This window comes from Eurosta solidaginis, chromosome 1 (assembly GCF_040869045.1).
Source record: "Eurosta solidaginis isolate ZX-2024a chromosome 1, ASM4086904v1, whole genome shotgun sequence".
NCBI classification, from domain to species: domain Eukaryota; kingdom Metazoa; phylum Arthropoda; class Insecta; order Diptera; family Tephritidae; genus Eurosta; species Eurosta solidaginis.
In genome coordinates this window covers 357,737,041-357,758,974 of record NC_090319.1, presented here as the reverse complement: position 1 = coordinate 357,758,974, position 21,934 = coordinate 357,737,041, and the positions used below count along the sequence as shown (strand labels likewise).

At 36.1% G+C, this 21,934-nt stretch overlaps 1 protein-coding gene across 6 annotated transcripts in view; it reads right to left on the bottom strand.

Moving 5' to 3' along the window:
- Positions 1 to 4,672: 4,672 nt before the first annotated feature.
- Positions 4,673 to 21,934, bottom strand: part of AstA-R2 (Allatostatin A receptor 2) — a 66,656-nt gene continuing 49,394 nt past the window's right edge. For all 6 annotated transcript variants that reach the window (XM_067774357.1, XM_067774402.1, XM_067774392.1 and 3 more), the window contains one exon: positions 4,673 to 5,077. In XM_067774357.1, coding sequence (XP_067630458.1) covers positions 4,982 to 5,077 — 96 coding nt within the window. In that variant the 3' untranslated portion in view covers positions 4,673 to 4,981. The remainder of the gene's footprint in view (positions 5,078 to 21,934) is intronic.

Here is a 21,934-nt window from a genome sequence, read left to right as displayed (position 1 = left end):
GATCAGAAGCTAGGAGATAGGCATACGAGTCAGTGGGCTTCTACCACTGACCAACACGACCTGAAGGTTTCTACTTCATTTCGTGAATTATTTTATATTCAGTAGGAGGTTTCTACTCCAACTGACGGAGAGCTAGCAGAGGGGTTCTACCTCAGCTACTCTTATTTAGACAGGGACAAAGAATAGGAGTAGCTCTTAGGGATATCGATCCTTTTTTTTAAATAAACTTTATAACGTTTTCAGAACTCCTTTGTCTATTTATTTTCATCGGAATAGGTTCCCCCACCAAATATAGGAACCCTGGACGGACTGGGCATACCTCAGCAGGAATTAGTCCGTCACAACTTGTATCGGATGCATGCTAGAGTACATACAAACGATCTCTACGAAAGCGTTAGGTTGAACTGGCCGGTCCATGAGGACCTCACATAGACTGATTGAGTCCGTAGCGAAACGTTAGGTGATAGTTAATTTCTAACTAATAAAGTGGGGAAGATATGACGAAAAAGCCTCCTCTTTAAAAAATCGGTTTAAAGGGGGATATATGCTTTAGTGTTTCGATCCGGTTGGCTCCGATAAATGCCTAATCGAGACCCATAATATACTCGCTGACCAAACCGCATTAAGATACCTTACAAATTCAGAGCCTAGTTTGCGTTTAAACAGAGAGACGGACATAGCTAAATCAACTCAGATTATCATCTTTATCATATCGGTATACCGATTGGTGGGTCTCTATGTTCACCTTTAAGGACTGACAGTTTAAAAACTCGCGACAAACTTAATATGCTATTTCATCTTTATAAAGGGCATATAAAAATTTCATTTAGAGTGAAAAAAATTTCATTTAAAATGAAAGAAAAAGATGATAAAAAAATTTTAATTTAAGGCAATCTTTCAATTTAAGGCAAACCATGCACTTGGGATTAACTAACTGATTATTTAAAATTTAAACACACACTCTACATTTATAATTTTAAATCCCAAAATTCTTTTACAAGAGCTATTGTTAAAGATTTTTAGTCAAAATTCTACAAGACGATGTCTGTATTAAAGGAAAAATTGCCTTCTATTTTTTGGTCTATTTATATAAAGGTAGTCCTTAAAATTTTTGTATCATATTTTATTTTAAATTTTTTTAGTGCGGCCTACAAAAAGGCAATTGCAACTTTAATTAGTAATTTAAGTAATTCCTAAGTGAAAATTCTTATATTTATTTATTTGTTCAAAATAGCAAGATTTAATAGAATTAGTGGAATTTTCGCTGACAACACTGGCGAAAACAACAGAATCCCACCTCGCATCATAACAAGAGAATTCTACGTCGTTTGTCAGCTACTTAATTTGCACAGCTGAAAATTGTGCTGAAATTTGCATACGCCTGAAAATCTAAAAGAATCGTGGTGAAAGTCACGTACGCCTAAAAGGCCTTCAACGAGGTGGAATTCTACAACGCCTGCAACACTCAGGAGGCTAATCTTCTAAATAGTTCGACTTGTGCGTTACGTAGCTCAAATTTTGTATCAAACATTGCACTGTCACCGAGTTTTAAACTACATTTCAAGTTTCAAGTCTCTAGATATCCAGGAAGTTAGTTAAAAATCGATTGCAAGATTCCCAATTTAAAATTAGTTTTCTCAATATCTCGATGCATGCGTCACGTAGCGGAATTTTTTTGATAAAATGTTGCATTGTCACCGGGTTCTGACCTTCGGCCCAAGTTTCAAGTCTCTAGCTCACAGGCAAGCTACTTAGAAATCGACCGCAAGATACCTTTCGTTGTCAGGGACTTGTAGTTATCTCAATTAGCAGGCCACCTAGTGGAATTCTGTTTTCTATAAATTGTATTGTCACCGGGTCTCGAACTATGTGCTAAGTTACAAGTCTCTAGGTAACCGGGCAGCTAGTTAAAAATGGATTGAAAGATTCCCAAATTAAAATTTATTTTCTTAATATCTCGATCCATGTGCCACCTAGCGGAATTTTTTGATAAAATATTGCATTGTCACCGGATTCTTACTTACGGCTCAAGTTTCATATCTCCAGCTCACCGGGAAGTTACTCAAAAATCGATTGCAAGATTCCTCTCGTTTTTCAAGGATTTATAGTTATCTCACTTGGCGCGCCACCTAGCGGAATTTTGTTTTCTGTAAATTGTATTGCCACCGGGTGTCGAACTATGTGCTAAGTTACAAGTCTCTAGGTAACCGGGCAGCTAGTTAAAAATGGATTGAAATATTCCCAAATTAAAATTTATTTCCTTAATATCTCGATCCAGACGCCACCTAGCGGATTTTTTTTTTTAAATATTGCATTGCCACCGGATTCTGACTTACGGCTCAAGTTTCATATCTCCACCTCACCGGGAAGTTATTCAAAAATTGATTGCAAGATTCCTCTCGTTTTTCAAAGATTTGTAGTTATCTCACTTGGCGCGCCACCTAGCGGAATTTTGTTTGCTGCAAATTGTATTGTCACCGGGTGTCGAACTATGTGCTAAGTTAGAAGTCTCTAGGTAACCGGGCAGCTAGTTAAAAATGGATTGAAATATTCCCAAATTAAAATTAATTTTCCTAATATCTCGATCCAGGCGCCACCTAGCGGAAATTTTTTGATAAAATATGGCATTGTCGCCGGGGGACTGACTTAGGGCTCAAATTTCATATCTCCAGCTGACCGGGAAGTTACTCAAAAATCGATTGCAAGATTCCCTGCGTTTTTTCAGGGATTTTCAGGAGTTTTGGTTTATCTCTATTCGTGTGCCACCTGGCGGCATCTTGTTTTCCACTAATTGTAGCGCTATCGACTCGCAAACTATGTGCTAAGTTTAAAGACTCTGGATCACCCACAAGTTAGTTAAAAGTCTATTGCAAAATTTCCATTTTAAAATTAATTTTCTGTATATCTCGATCCGTGCGCAACCTAGCGGATATTTTTTTCAATTGCATTGTAATGTCTCTCAGATCTGAACTATATTCTAAGTATCAAGTGTCTAGCTCAACGGGAAGTTACCGAAAAAGACTTTTCCGTGGGTCAAAAATTCGTATGGAAATGAGGGGACAAACATGAAAGCGACTTAATATAAAGGTAATAATAACAAAATAAAATAAAAATAAAAAAAGTTTCTTTTAAGGTGAAAAAATTTCATTTAAAGTGAAACAAATTTTATAAGACTTGATAATGGTTTCATTTGACCTGAATATGCTATGTGTATATACGAGCTTTAGACCACAAAAAAACAATTTAAATCCTCAATCGATTTCTGTGGAACTTTGTAAAGTTCCCTCTCAATCTTCACAGAGCTTCTTGTTTCATATCCGTCTACGTTTGTCAGGAAAATTATAGATAGAGCTGTTCACTGCAGTTTAATACTTTTTGTTTGTGTTCACTAATATTTTCCCATAAGGAATCATAAAGTTGCTATTGCAATTAGTGTTAAAGAACCGTTTTGTTATCCCAGCTCTTTAGTGAACCCATAAAAATCTGAAAGATAAACTGTCGAATGTTCAGAAACCCCGAAGCGAATCCCCTCCCACTACATCCATCCGTTGAGTTAAAAGAAATGAAAAGCTTCCTAAGGCTAACAGCCTGGAGCCCTGTCAGGGTCTTTTAATAGAGTTTTTCAAGAAATGTTATATTAACTGTAGTCTGAACAGTCCTGCATAATTACTTCGCTGCTGGAATATTGCAGCAAGATTGCAAAACTCTTCTATATATTGTTAGCCAGTGCTGGAAGAACATTCTTCGATCCTGCTACTAGATCCTGTCTTATAATCTACAGAGAAATTGCGAAACTCAATGTCATTCCAAATTTTTGATGCAATTATGACAAAAACATTTAGCGTTGTCAATTTCATTATATTTTGATCCGTCTGAATGTGGCTTCTGCAGTGGTAAATCTGCTTTCTCGAACTTGCTTGAATGTACCACATATGTATGTTTCTACTAGATTTGCCTTTGGCAAACTTCTCCACTCTGTTTTGGTGCTAAATTTAGGCCTCATGGAATGCCCAAATGTTTTTACACTGCAGATCTTCGTATTTAAAATAAAGAAGGATTTAAGAATAGCTCGTGTAAATTTTTTAATATTCCATGTACCCAAAGGAATCAATCTTGGATCCATTATTTTATTAATTTTTATAAACGGTTGAAGGGGAAGTATTCTGCCATGAGCTGGTGTTTGTTGGCCCTATTACTGCAGTGTCCTTCGTCGCAATTGTTAGAGAGTTTAACATCAACTGGAAATGTCAGGCGGCTATCAAAGCACCAAGCTTGCCAACATGAGGTCGAGAAATATCAGGGATTGTTTGATCTCACCTGCGGTGGCATCTAATAACTTTCTGATAAAAACTGTCTTTGACATTTATGACAGCTAGACGACCGTCGTAATTTAGGATCAGACGAATTAAGACTTACTTAGCCCATTTACATCCCGGAGGTAAAAAAATGATTGAATGAATGATCGCTTAAGCTTTTGATAAGGAGTAATATTTCCTCGATCCAGGTTTGGTATATTTTGATCAAATATAATTAATTCTTTAGAAAATCTCATACAAACACTGGAACAAGTTTGCTCTTTTGCATGCACAACTGAGTATATTATGTTCGGTTTGAGCCGAACTAAATTTTTCATTCTGTTTTATTACCTCAAAGCTGCTTTTTTCCAACTGAGTTTTATGTTGATTAAACGCTTATAATAAAATACATATTTTATTATACACCATTTTTGTGTTATCTTCTTTGTTATCCTTAGTACAGAAATTTTTTTAATACAAGTAATAATGAACTGCCGCTTTTAATCATTTATCATATTAAGGCATTTGCCAGCGCTTGACTATTTGAAAAATTAAATTTTATTATTTGAGTCTTCGTACAGTTGCAGGTTACTCATACGCCACGTTGGGCTCAGTAACGCGTGTTTCTTTGTATAGCCACACTTGCAGGTAATGATTCTTCCTTGCCGCTAAATGATTCAGTTAACTCAAAGGCCTGTAGTCGATGTTCGTCCATATGAAGTACGCCTTGGTGGGGGTAAATCTGATGCACAATTTTGGTATCTTTCGGTGCAGTGAATGGCCTGAAAGGAAATAAAATGTAAGAGTTAAATGGGCAGAGATTATTGTACATATTGTGGTGTGTTTTTTATTATTGATGCAAACAAAAGTAAAAACGTTTAAAGATATTTTGATGCTTATTTAAATAAGTTTGATTAATGATGTCTTATACTATGCATAACAAAGCATCATTTAGGTAGGCACATTAGAGTGTGTCATATAAAAAATTCACCCAGAGGTTCGTTCAAATCATTTGTACGTAAGGCAAGTTGCGAAATGCTTAAGCCTTCGACGAGAATATTGAAGAGTGCTAGACCTTATGGTATCATAACGCATTCAATTTTGCACAAAGAAGCACCTAAGCAATTCTTCGCACACAACTTATAAGTTATTCATAATTATATTGCTGCGAATCTCAAGAATCTCGATTATTTTGCGGCTTCTGCTATCATTCGAATAACTGATTCATCGAACAAATACACAAAAATGTTCTGTTTATAAATTTTTTTTTTATTAATAGCACTAATATGATAGTAGATTTTTATAATTTAATGTATTCATATAATTCATTTATAGCGTATTAAAATCAAATTGATTCACTATTACTTGTACTGCGCAGCTTTCATACTCCCATTTATCTTGTTCGCCAATTTCTCTCAGGGTCTAGACTTTACGCGAACAGCTGCCTCGATTAGTTGTTTATTTACTTTTCTTATCTGCTGCTTTTATAATTACTGTATATGTGTTTATCTAAAAAAATGCGCTCTTTTTTCTGTTTACTTGTTTGTGTAATGCTGTCTGCGTTCTTAGCCACTGTTTCTATTTTCCATTTCATCTGCTTACTTTGCTGCTGTTATTATCCAGCATTTATTACAAGCGGCATTGCGACGTATCGACATTGCTGAGCGTTAGAGTTTTAAGGTATCATTTTTTATAATATTTGATCTTGTATAATTTTTTTTTTTAAGTATCTACCACTTCTTTGAGATTTTAGGATGTTATTTGAACGGCTTGCAGTATAAACGGAATTTCCATTAAAAGCAAATAAATGCAAAGCGTATGACTTCATGTATACGTCGCGTTTTATTAGGGAACATTGTGAAGCTATGCGATGCGGTTTTGGGAAAACTTCAGGATTTCTTCCAGATTATTTTCGCAAAATATTTTTAAAAAGTTACAGAATCACCTTGGGCTTATTACAGGTCTCATCGCTTACTCTACTCTTTAACTTTTTCTTACCAACATCGCTTCCGTTTTGAGAAGATTTGAACGTTCGCACTTTTTAATTTTAGCCAGTCAATATTTTATGAAATTTGTTTCATAAGATATACATACATATTGTTTTACTTAAACAAGTTCGGGCAGTATGCACCAGCATGCACTGGAATTATCCTAAAACTATTCCAAAATTGCATCCAAGCAGTCTTGAAATGATTCTGACGCTTTCACCAAACCTACAGTTATCCCTTAGTGATCCTGAAGTAAGTTCCTTGAAATCTAGAAATTATTCGGAAAATAATTCCGAAGCATTCCGGAAATGATCTCGCCACTATGCTTAAAATAATCCTGAAGTGATCCTGAAATCGTTTCAAATTGGTGTCGAAATAGTCTCGAAATTATTTCGAAAATAACCTCGAAGTGATCCTAAAATAATCCTGTAACTGCGTCAAAATGATTGTTCAGAAATGGTTCCTAAAATAATCTTGAAGTGATCGTGAAAATGTTTCAAATTGGTTCCGAAATAGTCTCAAAATATTTTCGAAAATAATCACGAAGTGATTCCGTAACAGTCGTAAAAGTATGTCGAAATAGTCTCTATATTATTCTTAAACGATCTCGAAGTGATACTGAAATTCTTCCAAATTTGCCTCCAAATATTTAAGCTGTGCCAAAGCTGCATCATATAGTTTCGAAATGAGACCTTAAAATGTCTCGAAATATTCCTAAATTCATCCCGAAATCTTCACAAAAAAGCTCCCATAGTAGTCCCAAAACGGACCAAGAGTATTCGATACAATTCCGCCCCTTCCAAATACGCTCGAAGTCGGTCAATCTATTACGCATTGATAAAGGTAGAATTAAGCCCCGGGCTTTCCAATTATTTATAACAAATATCGTTTTTGTCATATCGCGCCTTTTTATTGCAAATAACTAAATCGTAAGTTAGCGTAGTTTTGTTTCGTCAAATTTAATATTTCCCATGAAGTTTGCCAGTAAAAATTACAACAATTTACAACGCAATGCATTAACGAGTTTTATTTTTAACGAAGCTTGCAGGATGAGATTTTGGCTATTGTTGCATGATTAGATTACCAAACCATTCATTTTGGTGGTTCGCTCTCAACCAGTCATTGTTGTCAAATTATTTAGCTGATTCACGAAACAAATTTGTGAATGCGTAAACGTTAGCGTATATATAAACCATAATCAATGATTTGAAATACTCATATTGGTTGCCTCTTGTGGGCTGATTATTGAGTACGTTTTGTGCATTGTTTTGGTATTGAATTATAATAAAATAAACAGAAATTTAGATTGTATTACTTTTGCTTTTAAAATTTGTAAGCGAAACTGAAGTAGATGCAAGTGCCAACCTCACCATTGATCACTTTTGATCTATGGATGACGTATTACTAACACACTTAATTGGCGCTTAACCATTTAAACAGTTATGGCCATTCAATAAGGCGTGCCAGTCGCTTCTACGCTGGGTTAACCGGCGCCAATTGGTTACACCAAAGGAATCTAAACCATTTCCCATCTGTCGCATCCCGTGGAGCGGGCGTCACCCTCTTTCTCTGCTTCCATATAGGGTTCCGATAAAAATACTTTCTTAGACAGAGCACTATCTTTCATTCGGATAACATGACCTAGCAAGCGTAGCTGCTGCGTTTTAATTCGCTGGACTAATTTGATGTCTGTATGCAGTTCGGACAGCACATCATTAAATTTCTCGGTACTTGCTGTCACCAACACGTAGAGGTCCCTAAATTTTTCGAAGAAATTTTCTCCCGAACACTCCCATAGCTGTATCATATGATGTTGTCAGGGTCAATGCATCTGCACCATATAGCAGGACGAGTGTGAGAAATACCCCAGCGGGTTATGGAGCATAGAATATACCCGCGGTAGGTATGCCTGCCTTAAGAGGCGACTAAAATACCTAACCGATTCAAGGGGTTGTGTAGCGCAAGCCTCTCAAGGGGTTGTCAGCGAAATATATAGCTTCTCCAACCCAATTGTCAACCTTACCTACCCGTGGCGAATCCTGTTTCAAAAATAGCCAAGGCTGTGGCGACCCGAACTCCTGGTGAATCTAGGGGGTGGTTGGGCGAGATAGCCTAGAAGGTCGTATGTGGTCATACCAAATCGTTCCCGAGATTCTCGGACTAGAATATTTATGGTGCTTGTTACCGGAACGAACCATATCTGCATCCGACAAAGGACCATCAACATTGATAACACTTCCCAAGGCCTACGTTGAGTGTCCTTATCGTTAAAAGAGCAACAACAATAACGAACACGAAAAGTGAAGTATAGAGCATGATTTTCTTTTGCCGAGAAAAGAATTTACTTTTGAATTGCCCGCCTGGTAAAAGGATTGTTGGCAAGAGTAGTTCTTCGCTGTATTCTAAAGCTGATTTTGCTGTTTGTATTAATGTTGGTTCCCAAATGTACCAGGCCTTTAATTATTTAGAAATTTTGGCTGCCATTCGTTTCGTCCTTAAAAATAAAATAAATGTAATGCGCGATAACCTCCGAAGATATTTGGGGCCGAGCTTCTCTTCCAATTTGCGTCGTGCTCCTTTTAATTTTTTCTACAAATTGGCGGTACGGGAACTACTTGTTTTATGCCGATTCCGAACGGCATCTGCAAGTCAGACGAGTTTTCACTGAGAAGCTTTTCATGGCAGTAATATATTCGGAGTGCTTGCCAAACACTGCCAAGGAGCCACCCCTATTAGAAAATTTGTCTTCTGATTGAAAATTGTTTCTAAAATTTTGATATTGCTGTGCCCGGGGCGTGAACGCAGGAACGTCAGTGTATTAGGCGGAGCACGCTACTATCAACCTTACTAATTATCAAGGCCATATTTTACGCTTCTTTTTTCAGTATGGAGTAAGCAGACTTACGGTGAGGGTGCTCAGATCGATGGTATTAATGTCAGACGTGTACATTCAGATATTAAACATATAAAATGTGGCCACTCAATGTTAAATTTGCACCTTTGACACATAGGAATCGGTGAAAAATCGACTCCAGCCAAATACAATATTTTTATGCAAAAAAATCCACACTCAAAAAAACTAAGAAAAAGTTATATGGACAGCACCTCAAATACAGCAAGACCTCTAAAGTAATTAACCTGTTTTTGTCGAAAAGAAAAATTGTTGTTTTAAAAATAAGAACATTTTTTCATTACAATTTCCGGAAAACCAAAGCTTCTTTCCCAGCAGGTTTCCAGCAATAAAAATTTAAAAATATCTTTGCTTAAAGCTCCCCTACATTACGGAAAGTGTAATACAACTTTATCATCCACGGGTATGACGCTTTCCGCCTCCACCATCAATATCGTGATTTAAATAAACACCGATAACACTGGTTTACAGCCAAAATGCACCAGAGACGCCAATATGAAATTCCTACGAAAAACCCCTCCCTGATTCTGAAAATCAAGGTTATTTTTAATTCTATGGTAACGTTTATGAGATATTTACGAATTACCGTTATTTCAAAAAAATAAAAAATTGGGTCCACTTAATCATATATATCTCAATAACGAATTGAGAAATTCCAAAGTAGTTTGAAGGTTTTAAAAGGTAATAAAATTTGCTATAAACTGTGCATACAACATTTTTTGCGGGGCCCTGCAGATTCAAAGATAACGAAAAATCATTACAGATTTTTTAAATTTTTTTTGTAAAAATATAAAAAATTGTGTACTTTGCCAGGAAGGATGTCGAAAACTTTTTATTTTTTTGCGGATTTTTTGTTTTTTCTCTAAGCTTTGTTTTATTACAACAAAAAAAAAAACAAGCTTTCATTCAACAAAATCGATGGACTAACACAAAAGTTATAAGCATTCAAGTAAATATATCCATTTAATACTTAAGTGTTGTATGCGGAATTTTTAGCAAATTTTATTACCTTTTAAAAACTTCAAACTGTTTTAAAATTGCTCAATTCGTTGTTGAGATATATATAATTAAGTGGACTAATTTTTTTATTTTTTTGAAATAACGGTAATTCGTAAATATCTCAAAAACGTTACCATTGAATTAAAAATAACCTTGATTTTCGGAATCAGGGGGTGATTTTACATAGGAATTTCATAATGGCGTCTCTGGTGCAGAAAAAAAGTTGGAATTTGTGATCCAGTGTAATCAGTCGCCGGTAGCTTGGTAAGCCACCTAAAGCAATAGGCCGGTACGACATTGCCATACCGATGCTAAAAACTTTAGCAATGTTGGATTTAATGATTCTTTGTTCAAATTCGAGCTTAAGGCCTATAATAATATTTTTAAAATAATTCCTGTTTCTTTCATTTCCCTATAATAGAAAAATTATTATTTAATTTCGAATAACCGATTGATATTTTCAGACACCTTCCATAGCTGCGCAGAGAGATCCTTTCCGAAGATTGCCAAGTCTTTATCTTCAGCACGCAAAGCTAATCATTTAGTTATACAGCGGTAATTTGTTTGACTGATAAATTGCTACTTCTATTCCTCTTTACCAACTATATTTAACAGCGTTGCGCCATCTGTTGCAAATCAGTTGTAGTGCTGAATTTTGTTTACTGTCAATTTGTTGCTATTTGGTTGTGATGTGTAAACAGATTTAACAATTTGAACAATCTCTGTTGATTGTTCGCATTTCTTTTCAAATAACATATCTAAAAGCTAATGTACTAAAATTGTTTTTGTAAAATTTAACATAAATAAAGAAATAATTAGTTTTGTTCGCTAATAACAACTCATTTTGTTGATGTTAGTTGTTAATAGGTAAAACTGAGGAAATTTAAAATGAACAATGACAAAGATAAAAGGCATTAAATAATTGAGTTTGTTTTGACCATATGCCACACCTACATACCTGCCCTACACAAACAAAAACTTAAGCAAACTACCACTTCAAGAAAGAAGACAAGCGTAATACTTAAATGTCAATTAAATTGCATAAAAGTTGGCTGACATTGGAGCATTTAGGCATCAATTAGCTACATTGCCTCTTCGCCGCCTTCTTTGGTTGCTCAGCCCAATATTGGACTAGGCTAGGATAGTATACGCCATTGATGCTGTTATTGGGCAGAGACTAAATGTTTATTGTCAACCATCTGAGTGGGTAGACAATTCATTTCGTCACAGTTTCTGTGTCACTAAATTTTTAATTTCACCGAAAGCCGAATTCATTCAATATGGGAAGAGAGAAAAAATTCCGTGAACAATGTGGATTTTTTCGTGGCTCCATAGTTACAAGCATGTATAAGAAAATTCTTAGAAAAAAGAAAATTGAAACGCTAAGTAAAGACCAAAAACATACAGTCGCGAAAGGAAAAATATCAGCTACAATTTATTTAAATTTTCGTATATTAAGGCCGGATGCGATTTCGACCGAATTTCGTAACTCATAATCCTTTGGATAATATTTGCAACAATATAAAGTAGAATGTATGCATTCAACAGACCAGGAATCAAAAGAGTTGCGCAGCTAGTATCCCGATATATCCATATAAGATAATCAGGATCCAATTCTTATGGCGCCAGGGTCAGCGCGAAACCATTTGGGACCACTACTTCGTCATATTCAACAATTGGTCGGGCATTAATGGCAACCGTCCTCTGGTCTACATATATTTGTTTTGAAATATGTTATTTTAATTTATGTTGAAATGTGTACTCATCAGAATTCCAAATTTGTATTTTCCACTTCCTTGCCGACGGTTTGCAGTGATTTAGATTTTTTTTCTTATTAAGTTAGAAATTAAAGTGAACCCTCACGCCACCTGAATTCTTCATTTCTTACTCTCGGTGTTTTGACAAAATATGAACTTTGTAACAGAACATGATTCAATTACTAGAGGTTTGTTCTTCAATGACGGCAGAGCTTTGACACTCCCAAATTGAGAAATCGGGACGGGTTGATTTTACGAAGTAAGGAAAACGGGTAATAATTCAATCCCCTTTAGCGAAAATTGTAGTAGAAAAGTACCTTTAATAGTATATTAGTAGCGATAATGAATTTGTAAATGCCAACAGGTTTTGGAGGAAATAATTCATTTTCTACTAAATATTTCGTGAATTGATAAGGAGCTATGTTGTTTTAGAATTTTATTCAAAAATACACTACATATATCAAAATTTGTTTCAAAAACTCACTATATTGCATTTTGACATACGAGGGAGTTATTGAAAAGCATTCTGAGGCGTTCTTCAATCTAATTCTAATACAGGGCGCTTTTGTGACAAATCATGAAATTAGAAGTTTTTGAAAAATATTCTGAGATAGGACGATATTGAAAACGCAGCCGACATGGTCTGCTAAAAAAAAAAAGAAAATGGCTTAGAACTTTATATTAGAACTTTATATTCCGGTCTTGGCGGCCACCGTGGTGTGATGGTAGCGTGCTCCGCCTACCACACCGTATGCCCTGTGTTCACACCCCGGGCAAAGCAACATCAAAATTTTAGAAATAAGGTTTTTCAATTAGAAGAAAATTTTCTAAGCGGGGTCACCCCTCGAAGTGTTTGGCAAGCGCTCCGGGTGTATTTCTGCCATGAAAAGCTCTCAGTGAAAACTCATCTGCCTTGCAGATGCCGTTCTGAGTTGGCATAAAATATGTAGGTCCCGTCCGGCCGATTTTTAGGGAAAATCAATAGGAGCACGACGCAAATTGGAAGAGAAGCTCGGCCTTAGATCCGTTCGGAGGTTATCGCGCCTTACATTTATTTATTTTTTTTTTTATTTTATATTCCGGTCTTGACTTTGACAGAAGAGTTCAGCTTTTATGCGGTCCTGCTACACAGGGAGCATTTACCTTTTTATACTGAAATTTCGGAAAGCTCCTTTACGTTAAGTATTCATGGAAGTGTTGCGGATAAAACGTTAATTTATAATATTCGGAACACGTTCGTTTGATACTACCTCACGAGGTCCGAATATACATAATATTGAAAATATAAACTGACTCCCCAAATTCTTAAATGGAAACGAATGTTCCGAACATACGGAATGAATAAGTTAACATGCTCAATGTACCAATATTTCGTTATGGCATCTCCGCTATTTACTTATCGACTTTTTGACGTTCATCGATTAATTTTGAAGTGGTTTAGGGTTCGTATGTTCATAAGTTTACGAAAGTGCATGATTCCTTGGTGTCCGTACTTTTCATAAAACCTATGTTCAGCCACACTAACAGTTCATGTCATAGTTAACAAATTCACCATAAAATTATAATAAATGTTCTAAGGAATTATGCAGTTAAGTACTTATCGGGTATTTGTAAACTGATTGCTTCCTATTTCTACTACTAATATTTTTCCAAAAATTGCAAAGAAACAACACAGTTAACGAATGTCCATTCGATTTGGGAGCAAAATAGCTGCAATTGTCAAAAAATTTGTCTGTCGAGCAAACCTCTTGTGATTGAATCATGGTAACAGAAATAATTCTTAAAGACGTTTTCGGAAGAAAATTGAAAAAATATATTTACGAAAATTTAAAATTTTTTATTGGTAGTTCGCTGATTACTTTTTCTGTGCAGTTTCGTATCGCAATCAATTTTAATCTAACAAAGTACAAAATTTACATTGATATTTAAAATATTTTTTCCAAATTGTACGTCGCTCGACGATCAAAAATCATGGCCTAAAAGTCGCTCATCATACCTGTATTGAGGTGTTGCTCGAAATCATGTACGTTGTCGATAGAATATGAGATAAGTGTTAGCAAGACAAGTTCTCCGGAAAATTTATGGTCCTGTTCGTGATGCTGATAGCGAGTATCGAATGAAGAGGTGTAAGAGATTTTCGCAGATATGAAGATTTGCAGCGACTTAAAGCCAAAAGGCTTCGCTGCAAAGTGGTCGGTTCCATAGGCCAAAAATAAAAAAAATTAAAGTGAAAAGTTTGTCAACAAATGTGTCATTAGAATCTCTTATTAGAACAGCCTTTTAAGAGGTATATTTGTTTTTGTTGTATTCGAACTGTACTCTTTAAGAACAGCTTCAAAAATGAGGTTATGGTATTAGTTGGTTTTTGCAGTGTGAGCAAGTTAAAAATAAAGTGCAAGTTTAAGCTATTTAAAAATACATAAAATATCATTTTATTGAATTAAATATAAATGAATATTGAAGTCAAAGGTATTCATTTTGAAATAATTTTAATGTCTTTAACTTACTATTTTTTTTTTTTTTTGTTATATAAAATTTCACCAGCGCCTTTATTAGTGTTTATTTGCACAAATATTTCAATCTCGGCTAACGTTATAATTGGCTTCCTCACCGATCCTCACGTTGGGACTTATTATATCTTATTACCAGTCAAAGTTTTAAGGCTCTAAAGCGTTAATATCAGCTGGCACTTTCTGCCAGTAACTATGTTTTGCGACAGTTTTGTGATAGCGTCACCCTGATAAATTATTGTCGTATGTTATATGTGCTCACATGTAACATACGACATTATTTTATCCATTCGACGATATGCAAATGTAAACTTTTGAGCGTGTTTGTTGTTTTGTTATTGTTATGTATGCAAGATCGTTTAATAACTTTAATTTCTTTATTTAATCCAATTAAACATTGTATTTGCGATAGACACATCTTACCACTTTTCCCCACACATCTATTTACTTTTTGTATGCATGCAGCGAAAGTCGGTGGTTGTGGGTCGGTATGAAGGTATCAGACGAACCAATTTTATGAAAAAATAATTCTTGCATATTTATAAAGCCGTGAACAAAGCTTTACGTTGATATCTCTACTGGAAGTATTTTTGGCCACCAACTCCATATAAGACCGACCACTGTGCGCTGGTTAGGTCACGTTATGCGAATGACCGAAAAAGCTAGCTCAAAGATAACATTTCCATCGACAAGGCTATTTGGAAACAGAGACAGAGTGAGAGGCAGCTGAACTTGACCCCTCTCGTTGCTCCCAATTGGTGTCAGTTATCGTGAAACAAGGATAGCTGGCGTAAATGGGTACGGCTAGGGCTACTAAGGTGGTTCGTTTCATAAAGAAGCAAATATTCACATTTTTTTTATCACGCAGATTTATTTCTTCAAGGAAAACCAAACAAAAAGTTTGAAATTTTCTCAAATTTTTTCAAAAACATTTTTGAGCTATAATTATACTCCTAATGAGCCGGTGTTAAACTTATGAATTCGGAAATTATTAGTTTCGTTTGTGCACCATCACTGCAAAATTCGTAGACGGTTTTGCCTTAAAACTTCGGAAATTTTTATTGACAAAATTTGATCAAATTTGTCACTGCTGATTTAGTGTTCGCTTCTGTAAATTCAAAGAAGAAAAATAAAAAAATACGCAGCCAACAACCTTTGAATTCATTATAGGTAATTAATTAATTCTTTTTTGATTGCTTCACATACACGCCAATTAAGTTAAATTTATTAGCTATTTTTCAAAGTGTGACATCTTTCACAGCCATAAGCTTTTGCTTCACAAGCTCTTATAGTTCACGACTCAATTATGTCTGTGCAATTCGGTTCAAAAAACTAGCACTAGTGATCTTGCTTAAACCAAATTATTTCAATGGGTCTGTCCATAAGAATCCAGGCAAGTGGGGGAAGCACCCAAACACCACTGACTTATGAATGTCCAGAGCAATTCTTTTGCATGACTGCACGCTTCACCATAACATGTTGACGATCCTGTCCAAGTATCCTTGGATTAGCTACTGAGCGTCCGCTTCGGTGTGAGCTAATGCAGAAGGCGATAACATGGCAATACTACCCTGTGCTTGTTGCGGTATTAGATTGACAATTTCTGATCACCGCGATGTGCGGCTGCAAGCGGGCGTCTGTTTTATGGCAAGCTGCTTACTATATAAACTTCCAGCGTAACATCTTGGCTTGTACAGCGCGTAGTTTGAGAAGTCATTACTTAAAACTACATTCGAGTGAAATTTCCAACAAAACTTTATATGAAGTGCACTTGGAATTTCCGTTCCATTATTAGAAAAGGTGCCTTTGACCGGATGCTTATGAGAATAAGCGCAGATTTGTTGTCGAATTCGTGAAGAGTGTTTCTCCCTCGCCAAGATGTCGCTCACTCATAGTGATAAAGCAGAATTTAGAGGGAGAAAGACACCTTCTACAAGCGCTGTGAGCGAACACACATACATCTCCCCAGCGGGTTAGGGAGTCAGAATATACCCGCGGTAGGTATGTCTGTGGTAAGAGGCGACTAAAATATCAGATTCAAGGGGTTGTGTAGCGCAACCCTTCAGGTTGCCAGTGCAATATATAGCTTCTCCAAACCCCATTGTCAACCTCACCTATCCGCGGCGAATCCTGTTTCACTAACAGACGAGGCTCTGGCGACCCCAAGCTCCTCATGGAAGTTGGTGGTGGGGAGGGAGGAATGGCCTGAAGGCTTAACGTAGTCATATAAGTCGTTCCCGAGATGGTCGGGCTAGCACCTTAATGGTGCTGTGTTACCGGAGCGTACCAGATCTGTATCGGGAAAAGGACCATCACATCGATAACACTCCCAAAGCCTTCGGGGAGCAACCTTATCACTAAAACAACAACAACAACACACATACATGTGCCCTGCTATGATATAAAAGTCACGTTTGGCAACTTCAACGGTAAATTGGGTAAAAAAGATGTTTTGGTTCCACAGTCAGAAAGATTAGCCTCCAAGATGAAACCTCATCTTTTATTGAATTGAAGCTTATCATCTTCGTCGGTGCCAAAAGTGGAGTTTTATCCAGCACATGCTTTAAACATAAAAAGCAAGGTAGGGACTGTCTTCGGCTGTGCCGAAGACTTCATACCTTTCATGAATGGGGCTGAACAATAATCTGAACAGTAATCTCCGAATAATCGGCTGTATAAGATAAGAAGTATATAGTGAACAGATGTACATACTTAAACGATTTTTAAGATAAATATAAAGTAAACAAGTAAGGAAGGTTAACTTCGGGTGTAACCGAACATTACATACTCAGTTGAGAGCTATGGTGGCAACATAAGGGAAAATAACCATGTAGGAAAATGAACCGAGGGTAACCCTGGAATGTGTTTGTATGACATGTGTATCAAATGAAAGGTATTAAAGAGTATTTTAAAAGGGAGTGAGCCATAGTTCTATAGGTGGATCCCTATTTGGGATATCGCCATAAAGGGGACCAGGGGTGACTCTAGAATGCGTTTGTACAATATGGGTGTTAAACGAAAGGCTTTAATGAGTATTTTAAGAGGGCGTGGGCCTTAGTTCTATACGTGGACACCTTTTCGAGATATCGCCATAAAGGTGGACCATGGGTGACTCTAGAATTTGTTTGTACTAAATGGGAATCAAAAGAAAGGTGTTTATGTGTATTTTAAAAGGGAGTGGGCCTTAGTTCTATAGGTGGACGCCTTTTCGGGATATCGCCATTAACGTGGACCAGGGGTGACTCTAGAATGCGTTTGTACGATATGGGTATCAAATGAAAGGTGTTAATGAGTATTTTAAAAGGGAGTGGGCCTTAGTTCCATAGGTGGATGCCTTTTCGAGATATCGCCATAAAGGTGGACCAGGGGTGACTCTAGAATGCGTTTGTACGATATGGGTATCAAATTAAAGGTATGAATGAGGGTTTTAAAAGGGAGTGGCCCTTAGTTGTATATGTGAAGGCGTTTTCTAGATATCGACCAAAAGGTGAACCAGGGTGATCCAGAACTTCATCTGTCAGGTACCGCTAATTTATTTATATATGTAATACCACGAACAGTATTCCTTCCAAGATTCCAAGGGCTTGCAAAACTTTTTCATTTTCTTCTACTTAATATGGTAGGTGTCACACCCATTTTACCAAGTTTTTTTCTAAAGTTATATTTTGCGTCAATAGACCAATACAATTACCATGTTTCATCCCTTTTTTCGTGTTTGGTATATAATTATGGCATTTTTTTCATATTTCGCAATTTTCGGTATCGAAAAAGTGGGCGTGGTCATAGTCGGATTTCGGCCATTTTTTACACCAATACAAAGTGAGCTCAGGTAAGTACGTGAACTGAGTTTAGTAAAGATATATCGATTTTTGCTCAAGTTATCGTGTTAAAGGCTGAGCGGAAGGACAGACGGTCGACTGTGTATAAAAACTGGGCGCAGCTTCAACCGATTTTGCCCTTTTTCACAGAAAACAGTTATCGTCCTAGAATCTAAGCCTCTACCAAATTTCACATGGATTTGTAAATCTTTGTTCGACTTATGTCATTAAAAGTATCCTAGACAAATTAAATGAAAAAGGGCGGAGCCACGCCCATTTTGAAATTTTCTTTTATTTGTGTATTTTGTTGCACCATATCATTACTGGAGTTGAATGTTGGCATAATTTACTTATATACTGTAAAGATATTAACTTTTCTTTTAAAATTTGAATTTAAAAAAAAAAAAATTTTAAAAGTGGGCGTGGTCGTTCTCCGATTTTGCTAATTTTTTGTAAGCTGACATATAGTGATAAGAGTAACGTTCCTGCCAAATTTCATCATGATGTCTTCAACGACTGCCAAATTACAGCTTGCAAAACATCTAAATTATCTTCTTTTAAAAGTGGGCGGAGCCACGCCCTTTGTCCAAAATTTTACTAGTTTTCTATTCTGCGTCATAAGTTGAACTCACCTACCAAATTTCATCGCTTAATCCGTATTTGGTAATGAATTATCGCACTTTTTAGATTTTTCGAAATTTTCGATATCGAAAAAGTTCATTTTAATTTATCGATATCGTTCATTTTAAATAGCGATATGAGATGAGTGCCCAGAAATCTACATACCAAATTTCATCAAGATACCTCAAAATTTACTTAAGTTATCGTGTTAACGGACAGACGGACGGACAGACATGGCTCAATCGAATTTTTTTTTCGATACTGATGATTTTGATATATGAAAGTCTATATCTATCTCGATTCCTTTATACCTGTACAACCAACCGTTATCCAAACAAAATTAATATACTCTGTGAGCTCTGCTCAACTGAGTATAAAAACAGGTAGGTACTTTGTGTGAGGATGCAGAGTTTCAGGTTTTTTGTGGTCTGCGTGTAAAAACTATGACTAAGAATAACGTATTTCAACAATATATGACGTAAGCGTAAGTATTTGATGAAATTTGATGAATTTTGAAGCTTTGTAGCCGTAAAAAAGGGCCAAAAATGACAGTTTATATGGGGTATATAATATATATACCACCGACCTCTATGATTTTTTCAGACAACAAAGAATGCTATATACGTAAGTATTCGTTGAAATTTGAAGCCTCTAGCTCTTAAAATAGGGCAGTAGTTACGAAAGTTTCTTATCTGAACAATGGGTTGTGGGGGATATATACTATATATACGACCGATCTCATCAATTTTTTCAGACAACAATATGTGCAATATACGAAAGTATATGGTGAAGTTTGAAGCTTCAATCTGTTAAATTGAGGAAGATATGACAAAAATCCTCTTTTTCTGAAAAATCGGTTGTATGGAGGATATATGCTATAGTGGTCCGATCCGGCCCGTTCCGAGAAACGTCTAATCGGACACCCAAATACACCTGCTACCCAAATATTATCAAAATATTTATTTATTTATTTATTTATTTATTTATTTATTTAAGCCAATTAAAAAAGAATCTTATAGGCTAATTATAAAAGTGTAAAGTAGTTAATAATGTATAATAATATAAATTACCTTACTTATAAAAAGTATTTAAAATACTCAGAAAGCCATCTTTCGAACAAGAAAAATCTATCTCACAAAATTTAGAAATTCTATTGAACTCAATTAAGGCTCTAGTAATTGGAGCATTCCGCGCATAAAGAGCCCTGAGAACACCAATATGAAAAAACTCAGAAGCACGAAGAGCTCTAGCCGGTATATTAATGAAAATCCTCTCCAAGAGCACAGGGCAATCAACAACCCCACGTAACAAATCGAAAACGAACGACAACGATAAAATTGTCCTCCTGTCCTGCAATGATTTTAAGTTGATCAATAAGCAACGAGCTTTATAAGTCGGGACAGGATCCGAGAAGCGCAGACTGCGTAATGCAAAGCGTACGAATACTTTTTGGATTCGTTCAATTCTTGCAACATGGCAGGAATAATACGGAGACCAGATGAAACAAGCGTATTCAAGTTTGGATCGCACAAACGCAGAATATAAAAGCTTTAGCGTATACGGGTCACTGAAATCCAAGCTATGACGCCTAACAAAAGCTAGCATGGCATACGACTTAGCAATGCACACATTAATATGACTTGAAAACGAAAACTTCGTGTCAAATATTACACCCAAGTCCTTAATTTCACTAACCCGCAACAGGGGCGAGTTTGATATTTGATACACGGTATCAATCAAGTTGACACGCTTCGAAAAAGTTATTTGAAAGCACTTTTTTAGGTTAAGTGATAACCGATTATTATTACACCAGTTACTAAGTTTATCCAAAGCTTCTTGCAACAATACCGCATCATGAAGGCTATGAATAGGCAAGTATATCTTCAGGTCATCTGCATACAGCAAGAACCTTACTTTAGAGAAGCAAGAGCGAATATCATTAATAAACATGACAAAAAACAGTGGACCCAGGATACTACCTTGTGGAACACCGGAGGAAGCAACGAATGGACGAGACCTAACACCATCAACTACAACCATGCAGCGACGCTTAAATAAGTAGGATTCAATCCAACTCAAAAATACTGAGTGAAAGCCCAAACAGGCTAACTTTTTTATCAAAATAACATGGGAAACCCGATCGAATGCCTTGGAAAAGTCAGTATACACAGCGTCAACCTGATATCCTGCCTGAAAAGCTGCAAGGCAGTCATCCGAGAAAATAGTCAGATTAGACACAGTTGAACGTCCTGGAAAAAATCCATGCTGCTCAGGACACACAAAATTCTTTACACAGAAACGTAATTTATCTTGGATGATACATTCAAAGAGCTTCGCAATGGTGGACAGTTTTGAAATAGGCCTATAATTAGTAATATCATTTTTATTGCCGCTCTTGAAAATAGGTGTAATGAATGCTACTTTCCACGCATCAATAAAAGTACCTGTAGATAACGAATTATTAAAAATTAACAACAGTGGATAGACTAGGGAATCACATTGTTTAAACAGAATTGCAGAGAACCCATCGATATCGGTAATATTCGACGTCTTAAGCCGAATAAGCCCATTAAGAACATCTTCCTTAGACAATACTACATTACCGAAGTCAATCGAAGCCTGAATATTAAAAGTAATGTTATCATGATTGACAGAGTCAGAAGTGAAATTGTTCATAAAGTATTCAGCAAAAAGATTTGCAGCATCCTCCGGAGTATCGACAGCTTCTTCAGCAAGAAAAAGAGAGGACGGAATATTCGAAACTGATTTCTTCGAGTTGACAAAGTTCCAAAATGATTTTGGGTTAGATTTAAGATTTTCCTCAAAATTTAAAATATAATTTCTGTGTAAGAATTTATCCAGACACGCGAATTTCTTATCATTACTCTTTATACAAGTTGAAAAACGTTGGATTTTGAGTTCTTTTAAATTTACGGAAAAATTTATTTTTCAAATTCCGGAGTTTCATCAAGGCTCTATTATGCCAGGGCACCTTGTACTTCTTTTTGGAAGCCAAGGGAATGACATTTCTACAA